General features: G+C 39.0%; 1 protein-coding gene across 7 annotated transcripts in view; it reads left to right on the top strand.

Annotated features, from left to right (window-relative positions):
• Positions 1-23319, top strand: part of GRID1 (glutamate ionotropic receptor delta type subunit 1) — a 528159-nt gene that overhangs the window by 275399 nt on the left and 229441 nt on the right. For all 7 annotated transcript variants that reach the window (XM_074924306.1, XM_074924305.1, XM_074924304.1 and 4 more), the window contains one exon: positions 15482-15687. In XM_074924306.1, coding sequence (XP_074780407.1) covers positions 15482-15687 — 206 coding nt within the window. The remainder of the gene's footprint in view (positions 1-15481; positions 15688-23319) is intronic.

Here is a 23319-nt window from a genome sequence, read left to right as displayed (position 1 = left end):
TTGGGGAGTAGACTAGAGAGTTCTGAAATTGTCACAAGATAATCTCTTTGAAACATCAGACCTTTTTTAAGTATGTCAAGGAATATGATGCTGTGAGGCTTGTCAGAAGCCAGATGTGAACACCTTAGGTGTTGGAAGGATCTAGCATCTCCTATGGTTTACTTCGAATGTGACGCTGAAGAGTAAACAATTTTACTCTAATTTTTTTTTTTTTCTTTCCTCACTTTCCTTTCTGTTTGGATTTGTAATTCCTCAGAGAAGGAATCCTCTCTCAGGAAGAGCCGACAGGACCTCTCACAGGGTGGATGACATGCAGGTTAGGCCTCCATGTGCCTCTTCCACAATGAATTAAATGCAGGGTGACTCGATAATGACAAAATACCAAGAGCGTTGGCGAGATATTTATTCAAATGTGCCTTGGTTATTCAGAGATAAAACTAAATGTTAGATTGTTGAAAATTATTTTTTTTCCAGTAATAGTTGTGAATTACATGTCTAAAATCATAGTTACAGATAGCATCACCGTGTATCATTTAGGCATTTTTAAATGTTGAAATGGAAGCTGGATATCTTCTCTTATGTCTTCTGGCTCATGTCCTTCAGGACCTGTGGGGTTTTTTACAAATATAATACTCACACGCCCACTTACATTGGTAATAAAGATACGGAGTTTAACTTTCTAATGCTACAGTTATTAAAACTGATTAAAATTAATCACCGCCAATGATATAAATCCAGTTTTTATGCAGATTAAATTTTTGCATTGCCAGGCATTCTCTTGGCCAAAATATTCAACGCTCTCTACCTCTGCCCTATCTGTATGTGATGAACAGATTCTGTGTTCTTAGAACTTGAATCATGGGTCTATTCATTTGAGTAACCCAGAACTTCGACAGTTTTTACCTAGAATTATTTTCTCTCTTTCACCGTAGCCCAAGCACTTGGTAAAGATTAATATGAGAACTTGAATATTTATATACATGACAATACAATTCCTAGGTGAGTAATAAAAATGTGTCTATTCATTCAGGGTATCAGATTTAATAAGCGTTATAACGGTCAAAATCTGCTCGTACCAAAAGACTCCTTCCCAGTCCTTTCGTAATATTATTGCCTTTCCAATATAGTGGGATAATGTTTGCTGGAATGACCACCTGCAGGGAAGGGCATGTCAGCTTGACGAGCACAGACTGATGAACACAGTTGGCTACAGATTATTCAGGATCAAGGCAGCAGGAAACCACGAAAAAGAATAATCTGCTTTTCTATGGAGAAAGGGCATTTTTCTCTATATAAACTAAACATCCCACCTCTATCAAAGCAGACTGGTTTTGCCTGTTTCTTTCTCAGTCTGGAAATGGTAGAGCAATCTCTCTTTTCTGATCTTAGTCTCTGTCAGGCAAATGGAGGGGAAGGAGACTATTTTGCTAAGAACTTGCACCCAGTGAGCCTTAGAGCCCACGTGAGAAGTGGGGGTGCCATGCCACTCAAGTGTGATGGAGGAATTTGGAGGTGTGCTATGGAATGTCACCTTCCTAACTCTGCAGAAGTATTTTCAAAGAAAAGATACTGTTAAACTTAAAAAAAACCCCAAAACAAACAAAAACCCATCATGAGAATGAATTCCTTCCTGTAGGGAATAATCCTGGCCTGATGATGAAGAGTCCTTAACCCTTTTCATGAGTTTGCTGTTGCTGAGGTGGCACGCTTGGACCTTCAGGAGCTGCCCATTCACTTTCTGAATTACAGCCAGGTCCTACACTACAGTGCAGGGTTCTCCAGTCCTGGGGAGGCCTTTGCAGAACAAAACACCCCAGTTCCTCTCCTTCCCCTCTCCTGTAGATCCCTTGCCCTCTCTTCCATCCCCGGCTGCAGCAGCTCTAGGACGTGTGTTGGTTTGGTTTGTTTTTTCTTCACAAGCAGGTCAAAAATGTAAATGAAGTAACAGGCTTGAGGATACACTTCAGTTTGTGTTGGTTTTTCCCCTTCTCTTCTTTAGTAGTTGCTAAAAGAATTTGCCTCAGTATTCCCATGACACACTTCAGTGTCCAGTTCTTTAATTTCCAGTCAACCTTGCTATCTCTCCTCACATCTCTTTAGCTCATGGGACTACGCACTCCACTAAATCCACTGCAAATTTCAGATGATTCATTCTCTTCTAAGTAGGTTTTTACTCTTCAAGTTGTCATCAGCATACTGCAAAGTTCAGGAAGTTGGTGTTTTTTTTTTTTCCCCCTTTTTTTTTTTTTCTTCCTGGTACGTTTATCCCCAATTAACTAGTCAACATTCATTCTAATATTCATCCTTTGGCTTCTGTACTTAAAGTGTACCATGGTTGCTCAAGAGAAATATTTTTATTGCTTGTTATTTATTGCTATAACAATGGAGTCCTGTTACCCCTCCCTACCTCTCATACTACAGAGATTTAAACAGGTACTCATGTTTTCGGTAGGACTTTTCCTAGTTGGGGCTAGGACAGAGTACTTACATACACATAGGTAAACCTCTCAACATTGTGGAATCAATAAATTGACCACGTGAAATGGAAATGGATGACTGCTCTGTAAGAAGAGGGTAGGGACTTACTCCACTCTTCAAAAGTTTCAATTGTATGTTTCAATCAGTGAAATACAAAGCAGAAAAATTAAGATTATATACAATTAATTATGTATATGTGATCCCGTCGTATGAAATAAAAGAGGATGTGGGAATTACCATATTGGAAGGGAATGTGAGTGCACAAATCGGAGGTAACATGAGCAGAAAGAACAGAAAAATGTCCCTTTTTTTATTGACTTGGCAATAGGGGATGAAAGGTGTAAATCAGGATACTGTTATAATATAACCAGAAACTGCAGAAACTATTATTTTTAGTATTAGACCCTTTCTACATAAAAAATAAGAAAAAAATATTCTGCTGTATAAAGAATGTAATCAGTGACCTCCTAACTCTCAAGAGCCCAACTTCCAGCTCTCCCTTTTTCTGATGTTAAAGCACATTTTGCTGGTCATTCATTCCACTCTTTTCAGCAAAAGATCTGTGTTCGTACAAACACTGAATACTTGTTTCCAGGGGAAAAAAAAACCCAAACCCAATACTTTTTCATGCAAACAGTGCAGCTAGTGTACTAGAGCCTGGGAGGTGGCTGGGATGTGACGTTTCAAATAGCGTCACTGGATCCACACAGCAGGGGTTCTGGGGACATGTCAAGAGAAATGAGGTGTGAAACTATCTTCAACCTCTTGCTGGAAGGTTTTGAGGTAAGGCTGTTCCCAGCAGTTTACACGGCTGTCTCATTCCCCGAAGGTTACAGCTATACTGTCTGCGCTGCTGTAGAAGTCACTCTGGTTGTATGTGAGGAGATGCACCTAAATAAATATTAAGGGTGAGAAGGAAGGTGATGCAGATGAAATCTCTTCATGTACTCGGTGACCAAGAGCAACCTCATGATAGTGAGACGCATGATTATAAGAGTGAATGAAGAGATTTGAAGAAACACCTGAACTGGAGTGAACCTCATTTTTCCTAAAATTAGAAGACTGACGTGATAAAATAACCAAGAAGTCTAAGCTAAAGAAAACCGCTCGGTGTTGTTTTGCCTTCCGAAGATTTCCAGCTGGCAATCTTAAGTGGTCTTTCAGACATCTAGGTGATGTTCTCCTGACAAGAAGTCTCTCACCCTGCCCCCATCCCGCCCCCAAGTAGTCAGTCATATGAAACAAGTGTATTTCAGACACAGAAGTGCCTGAACATATTATGTAGCATCGAAGAACTGTGATTATCATGAGCATTAAACTCAAACCTTAACTAAAAGAGGCATTGGCTATACTCGGTGTGTGAGTGAGCTAATAGAATGAAAAATGTTATTCTTTATCTGGTCATTTTATGATTAATTACAATATGTGGAGTTATCTCAAGTTATCTCAAAGCTATAAAGAGGCAGAAATGGATGCGTTGTGCCCCAGGAATAAAAACCTAGGATTGATTCTACCTGGAGTGAGGAGCATAATAAAAGATAAAGACAAAAATAAAACTTCTGGATGTTAATCTGAAAACCTACAGCTTGCTCATCTAGACTTCAGGTAGACTTTCCACCACTTTATACTAAAAAAAAAAATAAATCATGTGGATAAGTGGTTCTCATGAACTCAGAGTTTAGTTTTTTCTCAGGAACTGGGATGGTTCCTGCATGGTGGTGCTTAGAGATGTTCTTCGCAGACTTTTCTAATGATAAAATTTTTCCTGGTAACATTCAGAATTGCCTAATCCCTTTCTAGTAAATCAGAAGACATGAGCTAAGGAATTAAATTGTATAGGCGGGAAAAAATAGACGTCTTCATTCAGATGTTAACCTTAGGGCATACCAGACTTCCTAACTGACCTTCATGGCAATGGCTGTAATCAGCAGATAAAAGCTTGTTCCATTTTGGGAGAGTTACACTGAAGCTTTGTTTCCGAGTCCCACAATCAAATTTCAGTTTAAATTTACCGAGGCGTATAGCCCTTGCCTCATTTACTCATAAATATACATCAAGGAGATGCTATAGTAACCCCCAAGTTTATAACAATGCAAATAAACCCCCCTGGTGTCACTGAAGTAAACTGAGACCCCTGAACACTTCTTGCTTTTGAATGTGAAGTTTTGTTTCCCTTCTCCAAGCACTTGGGCATCTCTGATTGTAGACTTAAGAATAACTTCCTAGTTAGTTAGGACTGGAATTTTTTTGAGATGTACTCTGCTGCCAAACCGGGGATGGTTTTGACTAGTAAACAAAGGACTCTCTTACTGCATTTGGCTGCTTTTATTCAAATAAAGGTATTTTACTGAAATTTGTGTGCGCCACACTAATGGAGTTGGAAAAGTCTCTGTAGCTTTACAGTCCCATTTTCCTTTTATCCTTTTCTATAGCTGAGTTTTTAGCGAGGAGACACTCTTTTCCTAAGCCTGTAAATACTTTGCTGTTGCTTTATGGAAATGTAGTAAAGAGAAGAAGAAAAACTCTTGTTACAGATGGCCGATAATTTTCAAATGGAGCGTTTCAGTGAAACCCGGGTAGTTGCTCTTGTGTCTGGGCACATATGAAGGATCATAGACCCGCTTGTCGAGGGCAGGTCTACTGTCCCTTCACAAAGGCCACGTGTTCAGTCAGAGGCACAACCTGTTGAAATACCAGGGTGGTGGTTTGGAGCAGAGGGTTGGACAGGAAGATTGGTTAAAAAGGTGGGAAGCTTTTTGCTGTTTTAAGAAAAAAAAGGGCTTCACATCTGGGAAGGTGGAAATACATTCTATCCTCTTGAAGTGTTTATCTTGATGTTCATCATCGGAGTAAATCACAGCGTGTAGTAGCTATGTGAACACTTATTCATGTGTTGAGAGATTTCGTACGTGGGAGAAGACTTGGCATGGAGTTTCCTCACACAAAGCTAAATACACACTTGAATGTTTGTAGGACTAAGGCCTAAAACTCTCATTTTTCAGTCTGTTAAAATGTGTTACTTTTGTTTACAATATGATGAGTGGAGAATCTTTTGGCGCTAATCCTGGCGCAGTGTACCACCTCAGTGTTACCAGTTGTCTTTTCAGTAATTATTACTCGTTACGTTCCAAAACCACGAAGCTAACGGCGGGATGCCTGAGGTTTTAGCTAATGACACAGCATAAGCAGATTCATGTTTTTATTCTCTAGCATGTTGGGTTTGTTTGTTGGGTTTTTTTCTTTTTTTCTCTGGGATGAGAGTCATGTTGTTGGAGAATGGAGTAGTATTTGCCATGGTACTAAAAGTAGTTGTTATAATGAAAATGAATAATTGGCAATTGATTTTTCTTTTTTTTTCTGTTTGTTATTGGCATATTCCGACAAGAGGGACTAATTGTTGGTCGTTACATGTGACATGAGCTTAGTTTTTGTTTTCAACTCCCTCCCACTCCCGCCAAGAGATTTGTTATCTCAGTAGGGATCCTTCTCATCTTGCTTTTAACAGAAAACACTGGAGAACAGAAGAGTCTATAATTGATTTTTGTATCCTTTTGCATTTTTGTGCAGTTTTATGGAGGCTGTGTTGCAAAAATGGGTTTTAAAAAAAAAAAAAGTAGGAAATTGAAGAAGGATAATTTTTCTAATTTTTTGACATGGGTGTCTATATGAAAATGCACTTTGTGAGCCAAACAGTTAGTAAAGGAAATGGAACTTCTGATACCACTATCCTCGCTACAGCCTGACGGATAGGATTTAAGTAACATAAAGATTGGCCAGAGGGCCCTTCTTCCTGGGTTCTGAGCTAAAAATGTGCACACTGTTTTCCTTAGCTTGCCGGCAGGTGACCCGGTACTAGTCAAACGGGTCAGGATGGTCTTGCCAGGGCGGGTGAGCTCCGTGAAGCTCAGTGCCATGCTCTGCCTCCACGTGAGCTCGTGCCCGTGCAGTGACACAGAGCCGCGCTGGTGGTGGCACCTGGCGCTGACTCGGTCAGGGAGCGCTTCAGGGATGGTGAATACGGCTCAAGATCTGCACCTTCAGTGCCCCTGTGCCACCTTGTGCCGAGTGCTCCGAGGAGCGAGCCATGGAGTGAAACTCTGGCATCTGCCAAAGTGACAGCTAGGGTCTTAGTGCAGGAGACTGGAGATGGTACAAAATTCACATCAGCAAGGACTTAGTTGTCTGAGACTGACTGAGAAATGACAACCTTAAAGAATCCCTGTTTCCTCAGGGAAGACTCCATCTCTAGACGGTGCCAACAACACGAGAGCTGGCAGCTCTGACAGCCCTTCTCCCACCTCTGTGCCCAGGCCACCTGACCTTTACTTGAACCTACAGAAATTCTCCAATGCAAGAAAGTTTCTTCAATGGAGCGTTGAATTATTATTTGCTGACATGTAGTTAAGTAGGTGTAACAGCAACTAGCTCCTGTAATGTGTATAGTGTGTGCTTTATTATACAGTACAGGTGTTTATAAAGTACGTTGAGCTCCTTAGCTGAAAGGTGTTGTTATAAATGCAAGCAATAATTATTGTCACACAAATAAAAGAATAAGGTCTTCCTGCCGGTAGCCTGTCCTCGAGGGGGGAATTTAATTTCTTTATCTCCAGTAATTATATTGCAGTCTCTCTTGAGATCAGAATGTGCAGTATTTAAAGTTGATTTAAACAAGAGAGACTCACTCTGCAATCCGTTGAAACCAAAGGGATGTGCTTCTACCCTGTCTTTGCTGGATGCTTACCTATAGACACATACCGAGGGAATCTCTCAATTCTGAGGTGACTTCTGGAATGAGAAATACTTTTTGCCTCTTTATTTAAGGCCTTCCCTGTGCACATTTGGTTTGTTTCAGGATGCGCTTTTCCTTTTTTTCCTAGTTCCTTGCTTTTCCTTTTTTTTTCCCTAGTTCCTTGCTTTTCCTTTTTTTTTCCTAGTTCCTTGCTTTTCCATTTTTCCTAGTTCCTTGCTTTTCCTTTTTTTTTCCCTAGTTCCTTGCTTTTCCATTTTTCCTAGTTCCTTGCTTTTCCTTTTTTTCCCCTAGTTCCTTGCTTTTCCTTTTTTTTTCCTACTTCCTTGCTTTCCCTTTTTTCCTAGTTCCTTGCTTTCCCTTTTTTCCTAGTTCCTTGTTTTTGCTTTTATCCTAGTTTAGGATTTCTGATCTTATTTAGGAAGGACGTACTTCACATGTCAAAGCATGATAACCAAACTCAAAATACAGTGGAAGATTCTGAACAGTAACAGCTGCATTTGTGTTAAAGCTGACAGACTTACAGTCCCAGCATCCTAGATGGGCACTATTGATTCAGATACTCACATAAAATAGCAAAGCTTCAGGAAGGTGTCCTCCGAAAGAAGAAAGATGTATTCTCCTAATGTCCTGATGGATGGATGTTTAGAATTGCTTGTACTCAGCCACAGCAACTGTTAAGCTCAGTCATTTAATGCAATAATTAAAATTTATTTAGCTAAAAGAGATATTTTGTCTAAAGTTAGGATATATGTCAGGGAAAGCATAGTGTCAGTACATCTATTTTTGTCTCATATGAAGATACAGCAGTAACACTGCTTAGTGTATTTAAAAGTAGTGACATGAAAAGCTATTACAGCTCATTTGAGTGGTTTACCATTGGGCAAACTGTTGGCAATTATTGCACTTAGAAGAATTAAATGGATGATTTGAATGGAAATAGTAGTTCTTCGGTGGATTCCCATTTTATAATACACCAATTGTAGCATATGTCTACATTTTTTTCCAACAGTAACGAATTTCCTGAGGTGGTTTCCCTTGCACTTCTGAACGCTAAGTGTTAAAATCCAGGAGGAGAGAGACCTGTAGCTGACCTTTCATGCTAAATGTGACAGGGCTGCTGTAGCCTTTAAAAGGCTTTTGTGCTTCTGGGCCTCCTGTTGCCTTTCAGACTGGATCAGCTGTTTCAGGTATGAGGCATCAGTTGTGCAGAGTAACTTTTTAATACTTTTTAACAGTGCTGTCTGCCTTCTAGGATGTGCTGAGTCTGAAAACATCTGTGCATGTAATACATCTGGGCACACTCTGCCCCTTTCCCAACTGTTCAGGAGCGGGAATCACCAATCCCTATGATTTATCTCTATTCAGAGTCTTTTTCATATTTAAAAGCCTGATAATAAAATCGATGCAGACAGTATGACTGCCCAGTAAAAAAATTTCTGCAGCCATAATACAGGCTTCAGCCTTCGATATCACAAGGGTTTCTGAGCAGATTAATCCTAATGCTGGCATCAAAACACATGTGATAAGATTTTCAGTTTCTACGGAACGGTGGTCAAATGTCAGCCTGTGATCTAGGTTTAAATGGCGAATCAATGTTCTCTCTCTCTTTTTCAAAGATTAAGTTTCTGATAGCCTGCTTAATTTTTTCCAGAAATCTCTCTTTTCTGACTTTTCTGGGATCTCTTTGAGCAGGGGCTATGCAGCTTCTGGGTCTGAGTGGCCTGGCTGGTCAGGCAGTGTGGGTGACGGTGCATTGCTTTGTGTTTGATCCGTGTTAGTTGAACTATCCAGGAGAGAAAGGCGTAAAAATGGGAAAAAGCTCAGTGGGATTCCGAAAATTCCCAGGTTAATATGCTGAAGGTGAACTGATCTGGATGCTCGTAGTTTACGTGGGCTTAGAGGGAAACTGTGCAGCTCTCGGGAGGGGAAAGCCATTGGGGGTTGCCGTGCAGGAATACGCCTGGGTAGTGGATAGAAATCCACAGAAACCACACGTGCCTGAGGAATTCCCTGCACTGCAGACTGAGAATTGTTGGGAGAAAGTTAAAGGGAAGTTTCGCTCCATGTTTGCTCCTGTTGAACACGCTGTTTATCAAAGACAGGTCACGGAGCTCAGCAGAACTTCTCATCTGGTACAGCTGTTCTTATAAAACCTGAACAATAAAACATCCGATTTAATTCATGGATTTATTGTACTTGCTATTATATGCACTCGCTATAATAACTATTGCCTGCTTACTGACTTCATTTAAAAAAAAAAAAAGGAAATGAGATATAATTGCAGAGGTGTTACTGTGAGCTCTGTATCTAAAAGCATGTAAGAAGGCAAAGATTTTTTTTAGCATAAAGTTTTTGAAGTGAAACTTCATTAGGAATGAGGTGACTAAATCACAGACATTGTTTTGAAATGGTGAGTTCTAATGTTTGTAGAACAATTATCTGGCTGATGGCAATTATCTTAGCACTGATTGTGGGAATTTGTCAGGCAGCGACACACGAGGAAATGTGGTAGGTGGAGAGAGATGTTACAGGCTTGGAGAGAGATTGTAAGAACAGAGAAAAAAATTATAAAAGTAGAAAATATACCTTACTAATATCATTTCATATTTGCTCTGGGATCCAATAAGCATTTATATTCTAATATTAATGTAGTCAAACCTGTTGTAACAGACTTCTTGTTATACTTGCTGATCTAATCACTCAACTTGAACAGTTGAAATCATGTTGTGAGTCTTAAGGTTGAAAATTTCATTGTTTGCTCAGCCTAATTCTTCTAGATGATTTGGACAAAATACCTTTTGGAAGCATAAAGAATAATCTTCCCTCTATTGTTTAAAAGAAGATAACTTTGTTATTTATTAACTTAAGAATAAGAGCTACTTCTGAAGTATGTCCACTTTCAGTTTTCTAAAACAATGGAGTATATACAAATCCTTCAAGCACTTTATTATCTGTAGCAAGGATGCAAAGATGGTATCCAAAATGATTCATCCAGAAAACTTACAATTCAGCAGGAGTCTCACCATCAGAATGTGTGTCTCTGTTTCTTACACCAGTCTTATTGTCCCTTATTTCATAGAATAATAGAATGGTTTGGGTTGGAAGGGGCCTTAAAGACCATCTAGTCCCATGGGCAGGGCCACCTTCCCCCAGCCCAGGTTGCCCAAAGCCCCGTCCAACCTGGCCTTGAGCCCTGCCAGGGAGGGGGCAGCCACAGCTGCTCTGGGCAGCCTGTGCCAGGGCCTCACCCCCCTCACAGGGAATTAAGTGTTTACATTCCTTTTGTAAACAATTTACAGTTGCAAAAATGAGGGCCAAGAGCCATTATAAAATAAAATGAATGAAACTCATGAAACTGAAGTGGTTTATGAAATCTGTTTCAGGTTATTTTCCAAATCAGTGGTTCCTAGAATGTTTATTTTATTCTGTCTTAAACGATGAAATAATAAGGGGAAGTATTCTTTCCAATTTGCAGTCAAGAGAGACCAACCTACAATAAAACAGAGTATCTTTTTATTAAGGATAAGAATTAGTCATTTTTGTCTTCTTTTGGAGCTTAAGTGTAAGGAAAAATGCCTTGGTATTGTTCCTAAAGTGTGGGAAAACGTGAATATATTTTTCACAAGTGTATAAATGCTAAAATAATGAAACTATTCAAGTCTCCTTGACGTTCTTCTCACTACCTGAAATATATTGCCAAAATAATGCTCAAAGAAAACTAACGGTAGGGAAAAAAAAAAAGTGTAGAGCCTCAGCAAATGAGAAAACTCAAAAGCTCAGCATTTCCTGCCTGATCTCATTGTTTTTCACACTTATTTTCTTTTCCCTCTTACAAATGTACAAGTGAAAGGATTGGTATAGGTCGTTTGAAAATGGAGCTTGTTGCGCTGCTTCAGTTCTCCCAGAATTTACTTGGTGATGGATAAGAATGAAAGGGTGTGAAATAATTTCTTGGTGCTTCTTTAGCCTTGCCTTCAGCTCCAGCTTGGTACTGCAGTTTGCTTCCAGCTGTTTCCTACCCGAAGTAAAAATGTTTCTGGCCACGTGCTGCCTGTGTTTCTGTCAAGCGGGGTTAGAAACTGGTGTTGCAAAGACGATATAATGCTCTCTGCCTCCTGGAAATTCCTTTCTACAATGAGCCATCCTTAAAGGCCAGCTGTGCCCAACCATACAGCTGTTTCACACAAAAATAATAGCTTAAAGCTGCTTGTGTCGAGGCCGAGAATCAGATCATATAAATTTCTGAAAGGTGAATGCTGTGGTAGACTCTGAACTTTTTTTTTTTTTTTATGTGACCAAGATTATAGATAATATAATAAAAAATAATTACTTTGTAGATGACAATAAGCTTTACATATAGGTAGCTAATGCCACATTTACTACTATTCTTTTATGTTTGTATTCCAGTCAACCAGTGCAGGGAGCAGCCTAATCTCCAGCAGGAAATTACACATTTCATTATTCTTTATAGTAAAATAAAGCCTTTTATTTACAGCAAGCATTAGTTTTGTAGTCACAGCGACGGAATTCCTATCTTAGCAGTGCATCAAGGCTTTCCTTCCCTCCCTGTAATAGTCATCCCTGAAATTATCTCTGTTGTCAGACCCGAGCATAGGGTGTATCTGTCAGGGTTTGGAAGAAGTCTCTCGCCCACAGATTCTTTCTCCAGACAGATGTAACAGAGGAGACGCAAAGTCCTTAAGAAGTTTGCTTGTCTTACAAGGCTGTAGTCAGTTAGTTCCAATTATTTCCTGCTAATTTCACATTGACACTGCAGTATTGCAAACATATCCAATTATTATATCATTTTACAGATCACTTTTTTTGAGAAATGCCCACCTGAGTCCATTTCGTAGTGTCATTTTCCTTCTGAAGTGCCAGTGTTGCATCACCTTCAAGAAAGTGATGTTCTCTAAAGAGAAATTTTCAGATTTTGTCTCTGAAATTCTGCTTGTTAGACATGCACAGATCAGGTGGACAATTAGATAATTAAAATAGAACTGTGTCGTTTTTATGGTTGAACGTAGGCTACACCCTGAGCAAAAGGAACTAATCGGAAACCTGAAGGCAGAGAGAGCTGTAGGTTGTGTAGTTACAGCAAACCGGTCTTTTGTCGGTTCTAGACAGCAGAGTTTGACTGTGATTGAGTTTGGATTGCTATACTTTTCCTATAAAGTATGAATAAATGGGCACAAGCAATTATTTTATTAGCAAAAGTTCAGGATCATTCTCTAATGTTAGCATCTCAACTTTTGGATATGAAGTCACTGTTAAGGCTACAAGAGGCAGAAATCACGCGTATTTTAACAAGACAAAAGCATTTATTTTTATTAAATTCTATGTGAATTTTATAAGATTCCTTTTAGTGTTAAATAAAATGAAGGATTAGCCGTCCTAAATTATGAGACATGGAGAGAAATTCATAACGGTTTCTGTGAATATTTCTGTTTGAGCTGCCATGGAACAAAGCTCAATTTTTCTTTGATATTGCATGGATTTGTGATCTTCTAAATGGAGGAAAATAAATGAGAGCGCTGAACTCACTTTTTAATGTGGTACGTCAGATAAAACTGAGCCTAATTCATTATGATTTATAAACAGATGCTGCTGCATCTTGTTTGTGTATTTATGTACTGATACATTTTAAGAAATGATTGCCCTTTTGGCAATGATTGCACATAATTATTTGTAAAAAAAGATCCTATTATGTAGGCACTTAAAATTGTTAGTCACCTCTGAAAACACTGCTCTACAGTTCCCACTCCCACCTCTGAATTCCCACCAAGCCTTCTCCACCTCCCCAGTGTCATGTAGGAACAGCATCCAGGGAGGTGGAGTCATGCAGTACTTTCTAATTGCCAACACTGAATAAATTCACATTCACTTAGATCTGTGAAAAAACTGACGGATTGTGCTTGTACGTTTGAGGTTGGACCGTCTCTTCCGTCTCAAAATTTGGCTTTGTTCTCGAGCTGGACAAAGTTTTTCAAAATGGGAAATAGTCTTGTTTTCCTTGAGGAAAAATTCGTAAGGGCACACAAAATGCTCTCCCAAGTCCAAATAGTCTTAGTGTGTGCATCGAGTATTTTGCACTGGTCTACAACAATATTTCTAACCAGTGGTTCGTCACGTCAGCTGAAAACATAAGGCAAAAAACCCCCTAGAGCAGTATCAGCACAGTTAATCTTTTGTAAACAGCTTTCCCTTTGTGCAGTGAGAACTTCAGATGCTTGCACAAAAAGACAAGTCCTTACTAAACTATAAAAAAGGGAGTTGTCTTACTGCTTGTCAAGCACTGCAGTAATTTTGAAGGACTGAAGATCATTAGAAGAAAAATATTTGTTTTCCATGTATCACGGATCCATAAAGTGAGCGCAGGTATAGTAATGAATGCTAGTTTACTGAATTTAAATTAGCAAAATCCCAACTTAGCTTGACAACTTTAATAAAATATGTTAACCTGTAAACAATAGCTGTTTGTCGCTGTCATGATTTCAGCGCACCTGCAGTATTTAGCTGTTATACAAGTGCTAAAGTTTTTCAGAAATGCCCGTGTAACAGTCAACCCCTTCCTCTCCTCAGTGCCGTGGGATTTTAGGCAGTGAGCGTGTCTGGCAGGTATTTGACAGTGTGATAAATCTGCTGCAGACCTGCCCAAGCCACCCAGCAAAGCCCTGCGGAGGGCACCGTCCCTGATGGGGGCTTGGCCGTTGGGATGGTCCCGTCAGCTAAACCTGAGGTGAAAGTACAGTCTGCTGGGGTTGGCACATCCCGAGCTTAATTTCTGTTCCTTTCTGGTGTTTCTCTGTGATTCAGCTGGTTTCTGAAGCTGAATTAATCACATAAACAAGCATTCCCACGTTTGGTTAAAAGTACGGAGCTATTCGAGGTAACTTCAGTGCTTTTCTTCTGGATCTAATGTTTGCTACTTATCTTGTTGACCCTAATATATTGTACTTATACATTAGCTAAAGTCTTGAACTGGTGTATTCTCGCAAGATATTAATTGTATCGGCTTTCATACAACTTTTTTTAAGGGGAGAGATAGGATGATCACGTGTATATTCTATGATAACGCAACCCTGAGGTGGGGCAGCAGCTGCCTTGGGTCACACCGATGGTCAGTCCTCTGACTTCAGCGGTGTCTGTGGTGGTGAGAATTTCGTCAGAAGACGGTTACTTCCAGGATTTAAAATAAAAAACCCCAACAAAACAACTGTTACAGTCCAGTTTACCGAGACCATTAGAGTTATAGTAAAGTTTTCTGAAGAGCAAGTTTTATTATGGGAACAATAAATGCGCTTTAACTTGCACCATTTCGCTTCACTCCTGAGCTGAAATTGATAAAAGTGTGAGAAAGAAATGTGAGAAAAAAGGGTTAAATACCTTCCTATTGAAAAGAAGTTATACATGTTTCACATAAAATGAAGGGCTCCTAATGACGTGGTACGGCTGTGATCAGGTCACTTAATTTTGAGAGAAACTTGGTTCAGCATAAGCTTTGACCTTTTTCTCTCTCTCAGTTTCACTACAAAATAAAACCTCGGACATTTATTATATCATGTCATGAAGACAGAGTGTGGTTTGAGTGAGCAGATTTCAGCATGAACATACTATGAGATGTGTGTTCCTCCATGTTAATGACCTAAAAAATGTCATTAGTTAAATATACTTTTTTTTCCATCAGCCTGAAGTTGAGGGACAGAGCTCAAAGGACAGTGTTTTGAAGGGGGGATGTTTGCTCAAACGGAGAAAGTCTGTGTATACTCAGCATATTTTAATTTTTTTTTTTTCTTGAAAAAAACAGGTGTGATCTTGTGTAAGACAGCTTGTAGCAAAAGGAGGAAGTTTAGGGATGAGTGATTTATCCTCCTGCTTATCTGTTCTTGGATTTCAGAGTCTGAGCCGTGATTTTGTTTGTGCAGCGTTAAGCCCTGTGGCCTTGAGCTTCTGGGGGAGGGTCTGCACAGCCACCCAAACCCATGAGCTGGCTCTTCCTAAGAGTCATTCAGAGACCTCTGGGGAAAGGTTAGCTGATGGACTTTCCCTCTTGGCATCACCTATGGAAGGGAGCTGTGGAAGACGGCTGCGTGGCAGCTCTGCTTCTGACAGCACCGCTGCAAAAAAAAGGTTAAAAAGTCTTTTTCCACCTAATTATTGATGCTTGCCTAATTAGCGAAGGTTGATGCAGTGTTGTTTTTTTTTTTTTTTTTCTTTTCCTTTCTCTTCTTCCCCGTCCCCTCTCCGTTACAGATATACGTGGACTGCAGGGATTTCTCGATCAGGCCTCGAGACTGGGACTTGATGTATCCTTGCAAAAAGTGGACAGGAACATCAGCAGAGTCTTTGCCAACCTTTTCACTACCATGAAAACAGAAGAGCTGAACCGCTATCGGGACACGTTGCGGAGGGCTATCTTGCTCCTAAGCCCCCGAGGAGCCCAGACTTTTATTAATGAGGTCAGTGAACAGTTGTTTTTACCATCAACATATCAGAACGGTGTATGATGACTTATGTGATGCCTTGCCACGTTTTCTAAGTGGTGGATTTGGACAAAGCTGGTTGGTAAATGTCAGATAAGATTGTCAGACTCCAGTGCCAGAGAACTGAAATATCAATGACGCCATGTAATGCATGCTTGTGGTTAATGCAAATATGACCACATGGGCCACATGGGCACTTTCAATATAATATACAGCTCTCTGGGGCAATTCTTTTTTTCTGGTTGTCTTCCATACCAATATTTTTGACCTGGATTTCAACCACTGTTGACAAGTGACCAGAAAATCTACTATCGTCTATAAGAAATTAAACATAATGTGCCTGTGTCATCTTATTGTGCAGATCTCCAAATTCATGTTAAAAGGGCATGTTATTGATGTTTGAAAGCTGAATCACAAAGTTGTTTTTTAATCAAGTATGAAATAAGAATTATATGATTGTCCTCTTTTCTTAATGGTTTCTTGAAATTAACGAGGCTAATTAGGACAGGGAGGTAGCTGTTGGGCAAGCTTGTAATTAATGTTGTGCTGTGGGCTAATTTTTTGGCATTAATTAGTTTTATCCCGTTTTTTTTTTTAATATTAAATAATGGATTTTGAACAGTGCTTTGTATGTCAGAGTCGAGAACGAGAGTTGGATCCTCCATATCAGTTTGTGTATTCATTAGCTGATAATTTGGCAATGAAATAAGGGGTTTTTAACTTCTATTTTTAACTAACCAGGGATGAGATTGAACCAAGAAATTAAAATGTGGATGAGACCTGTTTCCAATTATCAGTTTTGCTGCATGAAAGCCTGTTAAATTTTAAAAAAATTCAACTTAATTTAGCTCGTTAAGTTTTTTTATCATATCAGCATAAGTAAATTCTCCACATTCATGTTCGTTGGTGATTTTTTAAATTAATAGGGTAAATTTTATCATAAATAAATGAGGCAAATGGGTAGCTTGGGAAAGACTTAAGCACAGGGACAAATTCTACTTGTGTTTGTACGTACAAAGGGATTTTCAGTAGAGGAGTGAGGGAGTAGTAGTAAGCTATACACAGCTCAGCGGTTTTATTTGTTTCATAGTAGGCCTCCAGCAAAAACACACATTGCTCAGTTTTCTTAGTGAGTCCAAACCAGGTATTAAAAAGAAATCGACATGTGCGTTTATTCAGACCCACGCTGGGTAGAACGTTTGTCCTCCTTCAATGCACAAGGCTCCAGAAATGTTTGTAAGAGTTATGTGCATGCACTGTCAGGACCCTGCGGGTCTCTCGAGTGTAGGGGCTAATGTATTAAACTGTTTTACTACTCACTTCACCTTAAAGCAGTGTGTATTATAGGCATTAAGGCTAATGATCTTGATGTATTTCCAGATCCCTGCAGGAGTTTAACTGTGGGCAGAAATGAAAAGTAATTTATTTGGCAATCTTCCTATATTGAATCTTGATTGATTCAGAAAAGCTTTATAAAAGAAAATTTAAATCTAAGAAAGGAATTCTCAAAAGGCAGGAGATGTGAGGTGCGCGGTGTACGGAAGAATCCTTTGCTGGTGGAGGTTAGGCTTACGTTTTGTGGAGAGTTACAATAGCTGTGGTTCCTCAGTATCTCAGTCAATAAGTGCAACTAATTATCTACCGCAAAATTTCAGACAGTCTAGAATAACAATTTTCAGCTTAAAGGAAATATGTATTCTTACATGATTTACAGAAATATATCACTGACGATGTGCAGCAGTAAGCGCCTTCGATGGCTTTACATATTTCATGTTACAGGTCCTACAGAGCATTATAGTGACTGGTATTGTCACCAGCCTGGCTCTGCACCTTCGAAGGTGTTTGAGGTTTTGAAACAATTTCCCTTCTCAGTTTTTGGGGAAAAAAATCTAGGTCTCTAAAAAAATGTAAGTAGTAACCCGAGAAGAACATTCAAAGGCTTTATTTTTCAATTTTGGGTGTATTTATTTTCATCTTTTCTATTTTACCTCGAGTTACAAATAAGAACTTAAGAACAAAGAGAGGAAATTGGATTTTAATCTTTGTTTCCATGGATTCCTGGAAGTAGAAAGTTTCATGTGAAAAAGAGGTTCCTTATTAAGATTTTCAATTTTGCTGAGTTGATATTTTGTAGCAGGGGCAAAATGTCTGAAAAACTTCAGTGACATCTTACTAAAGTCTGTTGGCTGGTAGCATCTTCATAAAAACCAGGTGTTGCACACAACCCCCCCTGTGGCACGCAGAAAAAAACCAAGAGACTTCCCTGGACAGTGTCTGGATTATGAACCCTAATGTGAATGGTTTTAACAAATTTCTCTCAGCACAAGTCTCAGACATCAGCCGTTGGCAGGTGGTACAAGATTTATTTTGCCTGTTTCAATACTGCAAGTGATACATTTTTCCTGCTAAAAATATGGATTGAGATTTCAGCCTCATTTATCATCTTTTCGGTAGGTTGGAGAGATCTCATCTGACTTTAGATGCACAGAGTTAGGGGACTCTGACATCTCACGCATGAAAAACTTTCTAAGTCCTACAACAACTCAATTTTAGGATTATTTCTTTAATTTTTCTTTAGGCATCATTTTCACTTTACTGGCTTAGCATCCTCAATTCCTGGTTCTGTCATGTGTCAAAGTTACTGCAGCAGAAATTACTGACATTTCATAAATTTTCGAGATTTATTATTCTGCTATAAAACTACTTTGACTGTAAGAATAGAGGGAGAGAGGAAAAAATATCTCTTCAACGGTATAGGTATAAACATGGAATCGTCCTTTATTCAGAAAACAGAAAGTAAATTTATTTATAAAATGTTAGCTACGCTAGGGTTTGCATTCCAAGGTCACTTTGGGATTAAAGAAACTCTAATCTAAAGAGAGTCTGTCCCTCCTTAATCATTGTGAGTTAAATGTTCCCTTCTCCACCTGCAGAAATCCCTGATATATGTGGCCTTAGTGCTGTTACTCAGTTTATATGCAAAACCAGTCTCAATTGTAGCCCGTATGCACGTAACAGCAAAAATGAATGTGTATTCTGAAGACTATGTGATGTCCTTGCAAGGCAATATATAAATATATATATATATAAAAGAAAAGAAGAAAAACTAGTAATTCAGAAATGGCAAGGTGATTTATTACTTTCAGCTATTCTGTTAGTCTCTTTGGCCCAGACACAGGATCTGAGACTCAAAATGCTCCCTCGTTGTGACGGGAGGCTTCACTTGCCTCTTCCACTTAACGACGGATACATTTTTTGTTTGTTTGTTTTCGAGTAGAGGTATATTTGTATGGCTTGCTTTTATCATTAAGGGCTCTACACTGCGTAGTGCCATGAATACATGGAAAACAGTTCAAAGAGAGGTGACAAAAACGATAAAAGGATTGGAGAGCATGACCTATGAGGGCTGGTGTCGGGAACATGCTGTATACAGCCGAACCGAGTAATACTTGAGAAGAAACACGAGAGGAAGAGGAGGAGGAATTATCTAAGCGGATCATGGGTGGTCTAACAGCAAGTACCGACCCGAAGCTAAACTGGGAGTGCTTTCTGACTGGGAGGTCAATGAGGCAACGTGAGCTCTTGGCACGAGAGGTCAGTGAGGCCTCGTCCTTCAGGGTGTGCAGGAGCTCACTAGATCAAACACTGCGGTAACTTAGTCTAGCAGTCTTTCCTGAACTAGTTGGAAGGATGTTTTGGATGACCCAGGAGTTGTTCTGAAGAGGCATCAGGAAACATTTGTTGTGTGAATCAATCCGGATTGCGTACGTTTTGTATGTAACATATTCGAAGAGGAGGAAGAGAGCTTGTAGGTTAGATTCTCAAGTTTCCTATTGCAGATATGCAGTAACTGAGTGGGATTCTTTTCTTTAAAACTATAGGTGATATCGGTTGCTTTATAGACTTCAATCACCCTACTTTCCAGCATTATTACCTTTACTTTTGAAAAACCAGGAAAATGGAGGCTGTAGCGCAGTTGCATGTGGTTGTTGATTTGAAAAGAGAAGGAATTCTTGGCTTTTAACTCCGTGTTTCTTGTTTTTTGGCAGCTTCACCGAAGTGCAAAGTGTTTCTCTTTAGGTGTGTCTGATACAATTACTTGTGAGTCTGTCTTGCTGATAAACTAGTAAGCTCACTGCTAGTGTATATGCACATCACTGCAGCATACCAGCGGAAAGCAGAACTCTTCGCGTGACTAGGATAGTAAAACCATTTAAGAATAAAAGATGGCAGATTAATCACATTGAAAATTAATGCTAAAACCCCGTATCATTGCAGCAGGGTTATCTGAATCGGTGCAATTCCAATCTGAGCCGAAGCTATAAACTTCTGGAATAATACTAAGTTTGTTAAACAGTTGTAATTTATCTCTGTCCTGTTTCTCCAGTCCTCACTGGAAAGCACAGACTGCTGTTTCTCTTTTACCCTACTTCATGTCAAATATTCTGACTTGTTCTTTAAAAAAAACCTCTCACAGATATTCTGCCTTTGGTTTAGTCTTTTGGGATCATTTCACAACTGACCGGTGGCCTTCCTTCACTCCTGGCCGTTATGAACATGGAGTACCTTACTCCCAGAGCACTCCCAGTTGGCAGTTGGTTGTGAACACTGGTCCAGACTTCTTCCCCTCTGCAGTTGGTGACAAGCTATTACCTGACTGGAGCTGCAGGAATTATTTATGGCATCTTGAACAGTCAGCACCCACAAGCAATTGCATGAATTGTTTTTTCAGAGGAAGCAGCGACCTTTACTTTTCAGAATTTAACAGGAAAAAAAGTTTAATACTAATTTTCTGGCACTTGGCAGTTCATATTGGCATACGCGTCTTTTTTATTTATGTTGCAAATGTTCAGCATATTAGTCCACAGCTCTGTTTTGTATACGGTATATAAACACCTTGGAAGATTGGCGAATAATTTAGGGAAAGCATATACCCCTTCTGGCTTTAGAAGGTAATTTCCTTGTTTAAAGAGCTGGTACTGATTTGTGAGTGCTGGTAACAGAACCGTAGAATTAATACATTCTTCTTTCAGTAGTTCAGGTTTATATCTGCCTTATTTTTTTCGAAATCCTCCTCTGGTTTTCTGTTTCTTTCTCCTAGCTAAAATCTTGTCTGCTATTGTGGACATTTGCAATACAATAAGACTCTTTGTGCTTAAAGAGAATAATAATTATAATTAAAACCCAGGCAAACCTCATTAAACTGCTAAAATCTAAGTGAGAACAAAGTCTCCCACTTCGGGATAAATTGACTTAGAAGCAGGTTTCTTTCCATTGGGCCAAAAAACCCCCAAATGCAAACCTTCCCACACGTATCTCACTATGATTAATCCAAGCTATGGGATCACCGTGAGAATATATTTGGAACAGTGATTTGCATATGTTGTTAGAGATTTGTAGGCACTGTGAAGAGAAGAAAAAGAATCACAATTTGATGAATAAATGACTTTATGAATTGCTGACATAGCTTCATGTAAATGATATTCCTTTTACTACTGCAAGTATGTTTAAATGACAATTTCAGAGTTGGGTTTGGTTTTTTTTTACTCTGCTATTAATGTTGCATCAGAGTTTGAACCTGAATGTTGAAATCGTGAAAAACATGAGGCTTGCTTCCAATTTCGTACATCTCTAACAATAGCTGGTATCAGTTTTGTGAGGCTTTGTGGGTCAATTGAGGAAAAAAAATATGGAAATTGAATACATTGGCAAGAGTTACACAAAGTCCTTATGAGTCTAGAAACTGCTTTACTAGCAGTCTTACTAAGTCCCTTAATGTCAGTAATAATATGCCTGGTCTGAGGGAACTAGGTATTTCAGCTCATATTTTGAATCTGATGACTGGGCACGTATGCATGGGGAATCATTTATTTTTAGATGTCATTAACCCTGTGTGTACAGGAACTGGGCGTTCCTCTTGCTCCACATGCTTAATCCTCAGTATGCTTTCGGGTCCTTGTTTCATTGAAGGCACTCAGTTGCTAAAACACGACTCAATTCCTAAAAATTTTCCTCAAGTAAGGATGTCAGGCTTAAAGGAAACTCTGCCAAATATCTGGTTGACAAATTGCCGCAAATTTTAAAATTAACATTTAATTGTCTCGTAGGCTTCATTAATTTTAAATTTTTTTTGGTATTTTTCATTCATTACTTTATTTCATTCTCTTTGTTAATTTTCTCACTTATTAAATTTGTATCTTTTACCAGTCCCACTGTTAAATGTGGAACCCAACCAGCATGGAGGGCCTGGAAGCAGGAGCTGGTGTTGCTGTAGCATCGTCTTGGGGTTAATGAGTTTTTCCCTTCCAGCGTAGCCCCGCATTAACACAGTTCCAGAAGTAGCTCTCTGCAGAGCTTTAACCTCAGCAGGGACTGAATTTCAGGGGTATTTTCTGAAGGAAGAGGAACTTGGAGGCTTGGGAACACAGAAGTGTTGTATTGGGCCACGTACAGTTCACCGTCTTTAGCACTGTCTTTACTAGCACCCAGTACTGGCTTTTGCAAGAGCTGAGACAAGAAAACTCTCTAATAATTATTAAAAAAACAAGGCTACCAAAACCTAACCCCACCTCCACTTAGTCATGGCTGTGTTTTTCAAATTATTTTCCTTTAGATTGTTTGACTAACTCCTGGAATAGTGTTCAAATTAAAGATTATATATATATTTATGTATGTGTGTGTGTATTTTTAAAGTAGTGGAAAGTTAAATATTCTGACACGTCTATGGTCATTGTAATGCATAAATATATGCAAAATGAATCTCTAAAATATTGCAATTCCGCAGATGACTTTATCATTCCCAGCAAGGATCATTTTCTGCAATTTAGGTATAATTTACCAGAAAGCAGAGATTACTAATTAATTATGGATGATTAATTTAAAAATATGCTCATGTATTTGCATTTCACAACTATAGCAGTGTTTGCCTATTATAAGGCACTAGCAGAAGCAGTGCAGGAGAAAATGTGTTTGCCTTATAAAAATCAGAAACAAGTAATGGCCAGACAAAAGCCGTTTAACATCTTTTAGTTTTACTTACTAATAGAAATTCAGTGAATTGTTCAGCTTACTGAGGCAGCTTGACTTTGAAGATTATAAAATGCAATTTATATACTTAAATATATATACTTAATTTATATGCTTTAATATTTAATTTATATAATTTATACTGCAATTATTATATATTCAACTTCTGAATCTTCCACACCGGTGTGCACACACCATAGCTGCAGGTTGACTTTTCCGTGGACGCATCTGCAAGCGCAAGGATTGAGCCGGAGTACAGGGTCCTGCACACTCAGTCCATCATCTCTCCCCTAAAATGCACTTCTAGACCTGATGTTCTGGATTAAGAAAATCACTGACTCGCTTCATTAGTTGTTTCAGAGGTCGGAGAAGGTGGCCATTTATCCTTAGACGGGATGAGTAATAATTGCTAATAATAATTTGCACCTGCTTTGCATCTTTTCACAGTTGGTTTTTAATCACTTTTAGTAGGTGAAATAAAATGATATTTACCCAAGACTTATTTTTAGTTTCAAACTAATTTGGAAAATGACTTAAGCCTTCATTAATTGCTTGCAGCATACCGTATAGTGCTGTCTGTGT

The sequence above is a fragment of the Athene noctua genome, chromosome 21, assembly GCF_965140245.1.
Source record: "Athene noctua chromosome 21, bAthNoc1.hap1.1, whole genome shotgun sequence".
In the NCBI taxonomy this organism is placed as follows: Eukaryota; Metazoa; Chordata; class Aves; order Strigiformes; family Strigidae; genus Athene; species Athene noctua.
The sequence above is the reverse complement of the archived record's forward strand: the minus strand, read 5'-3'. Positions and strand labels throughout refer to the sequence as shown.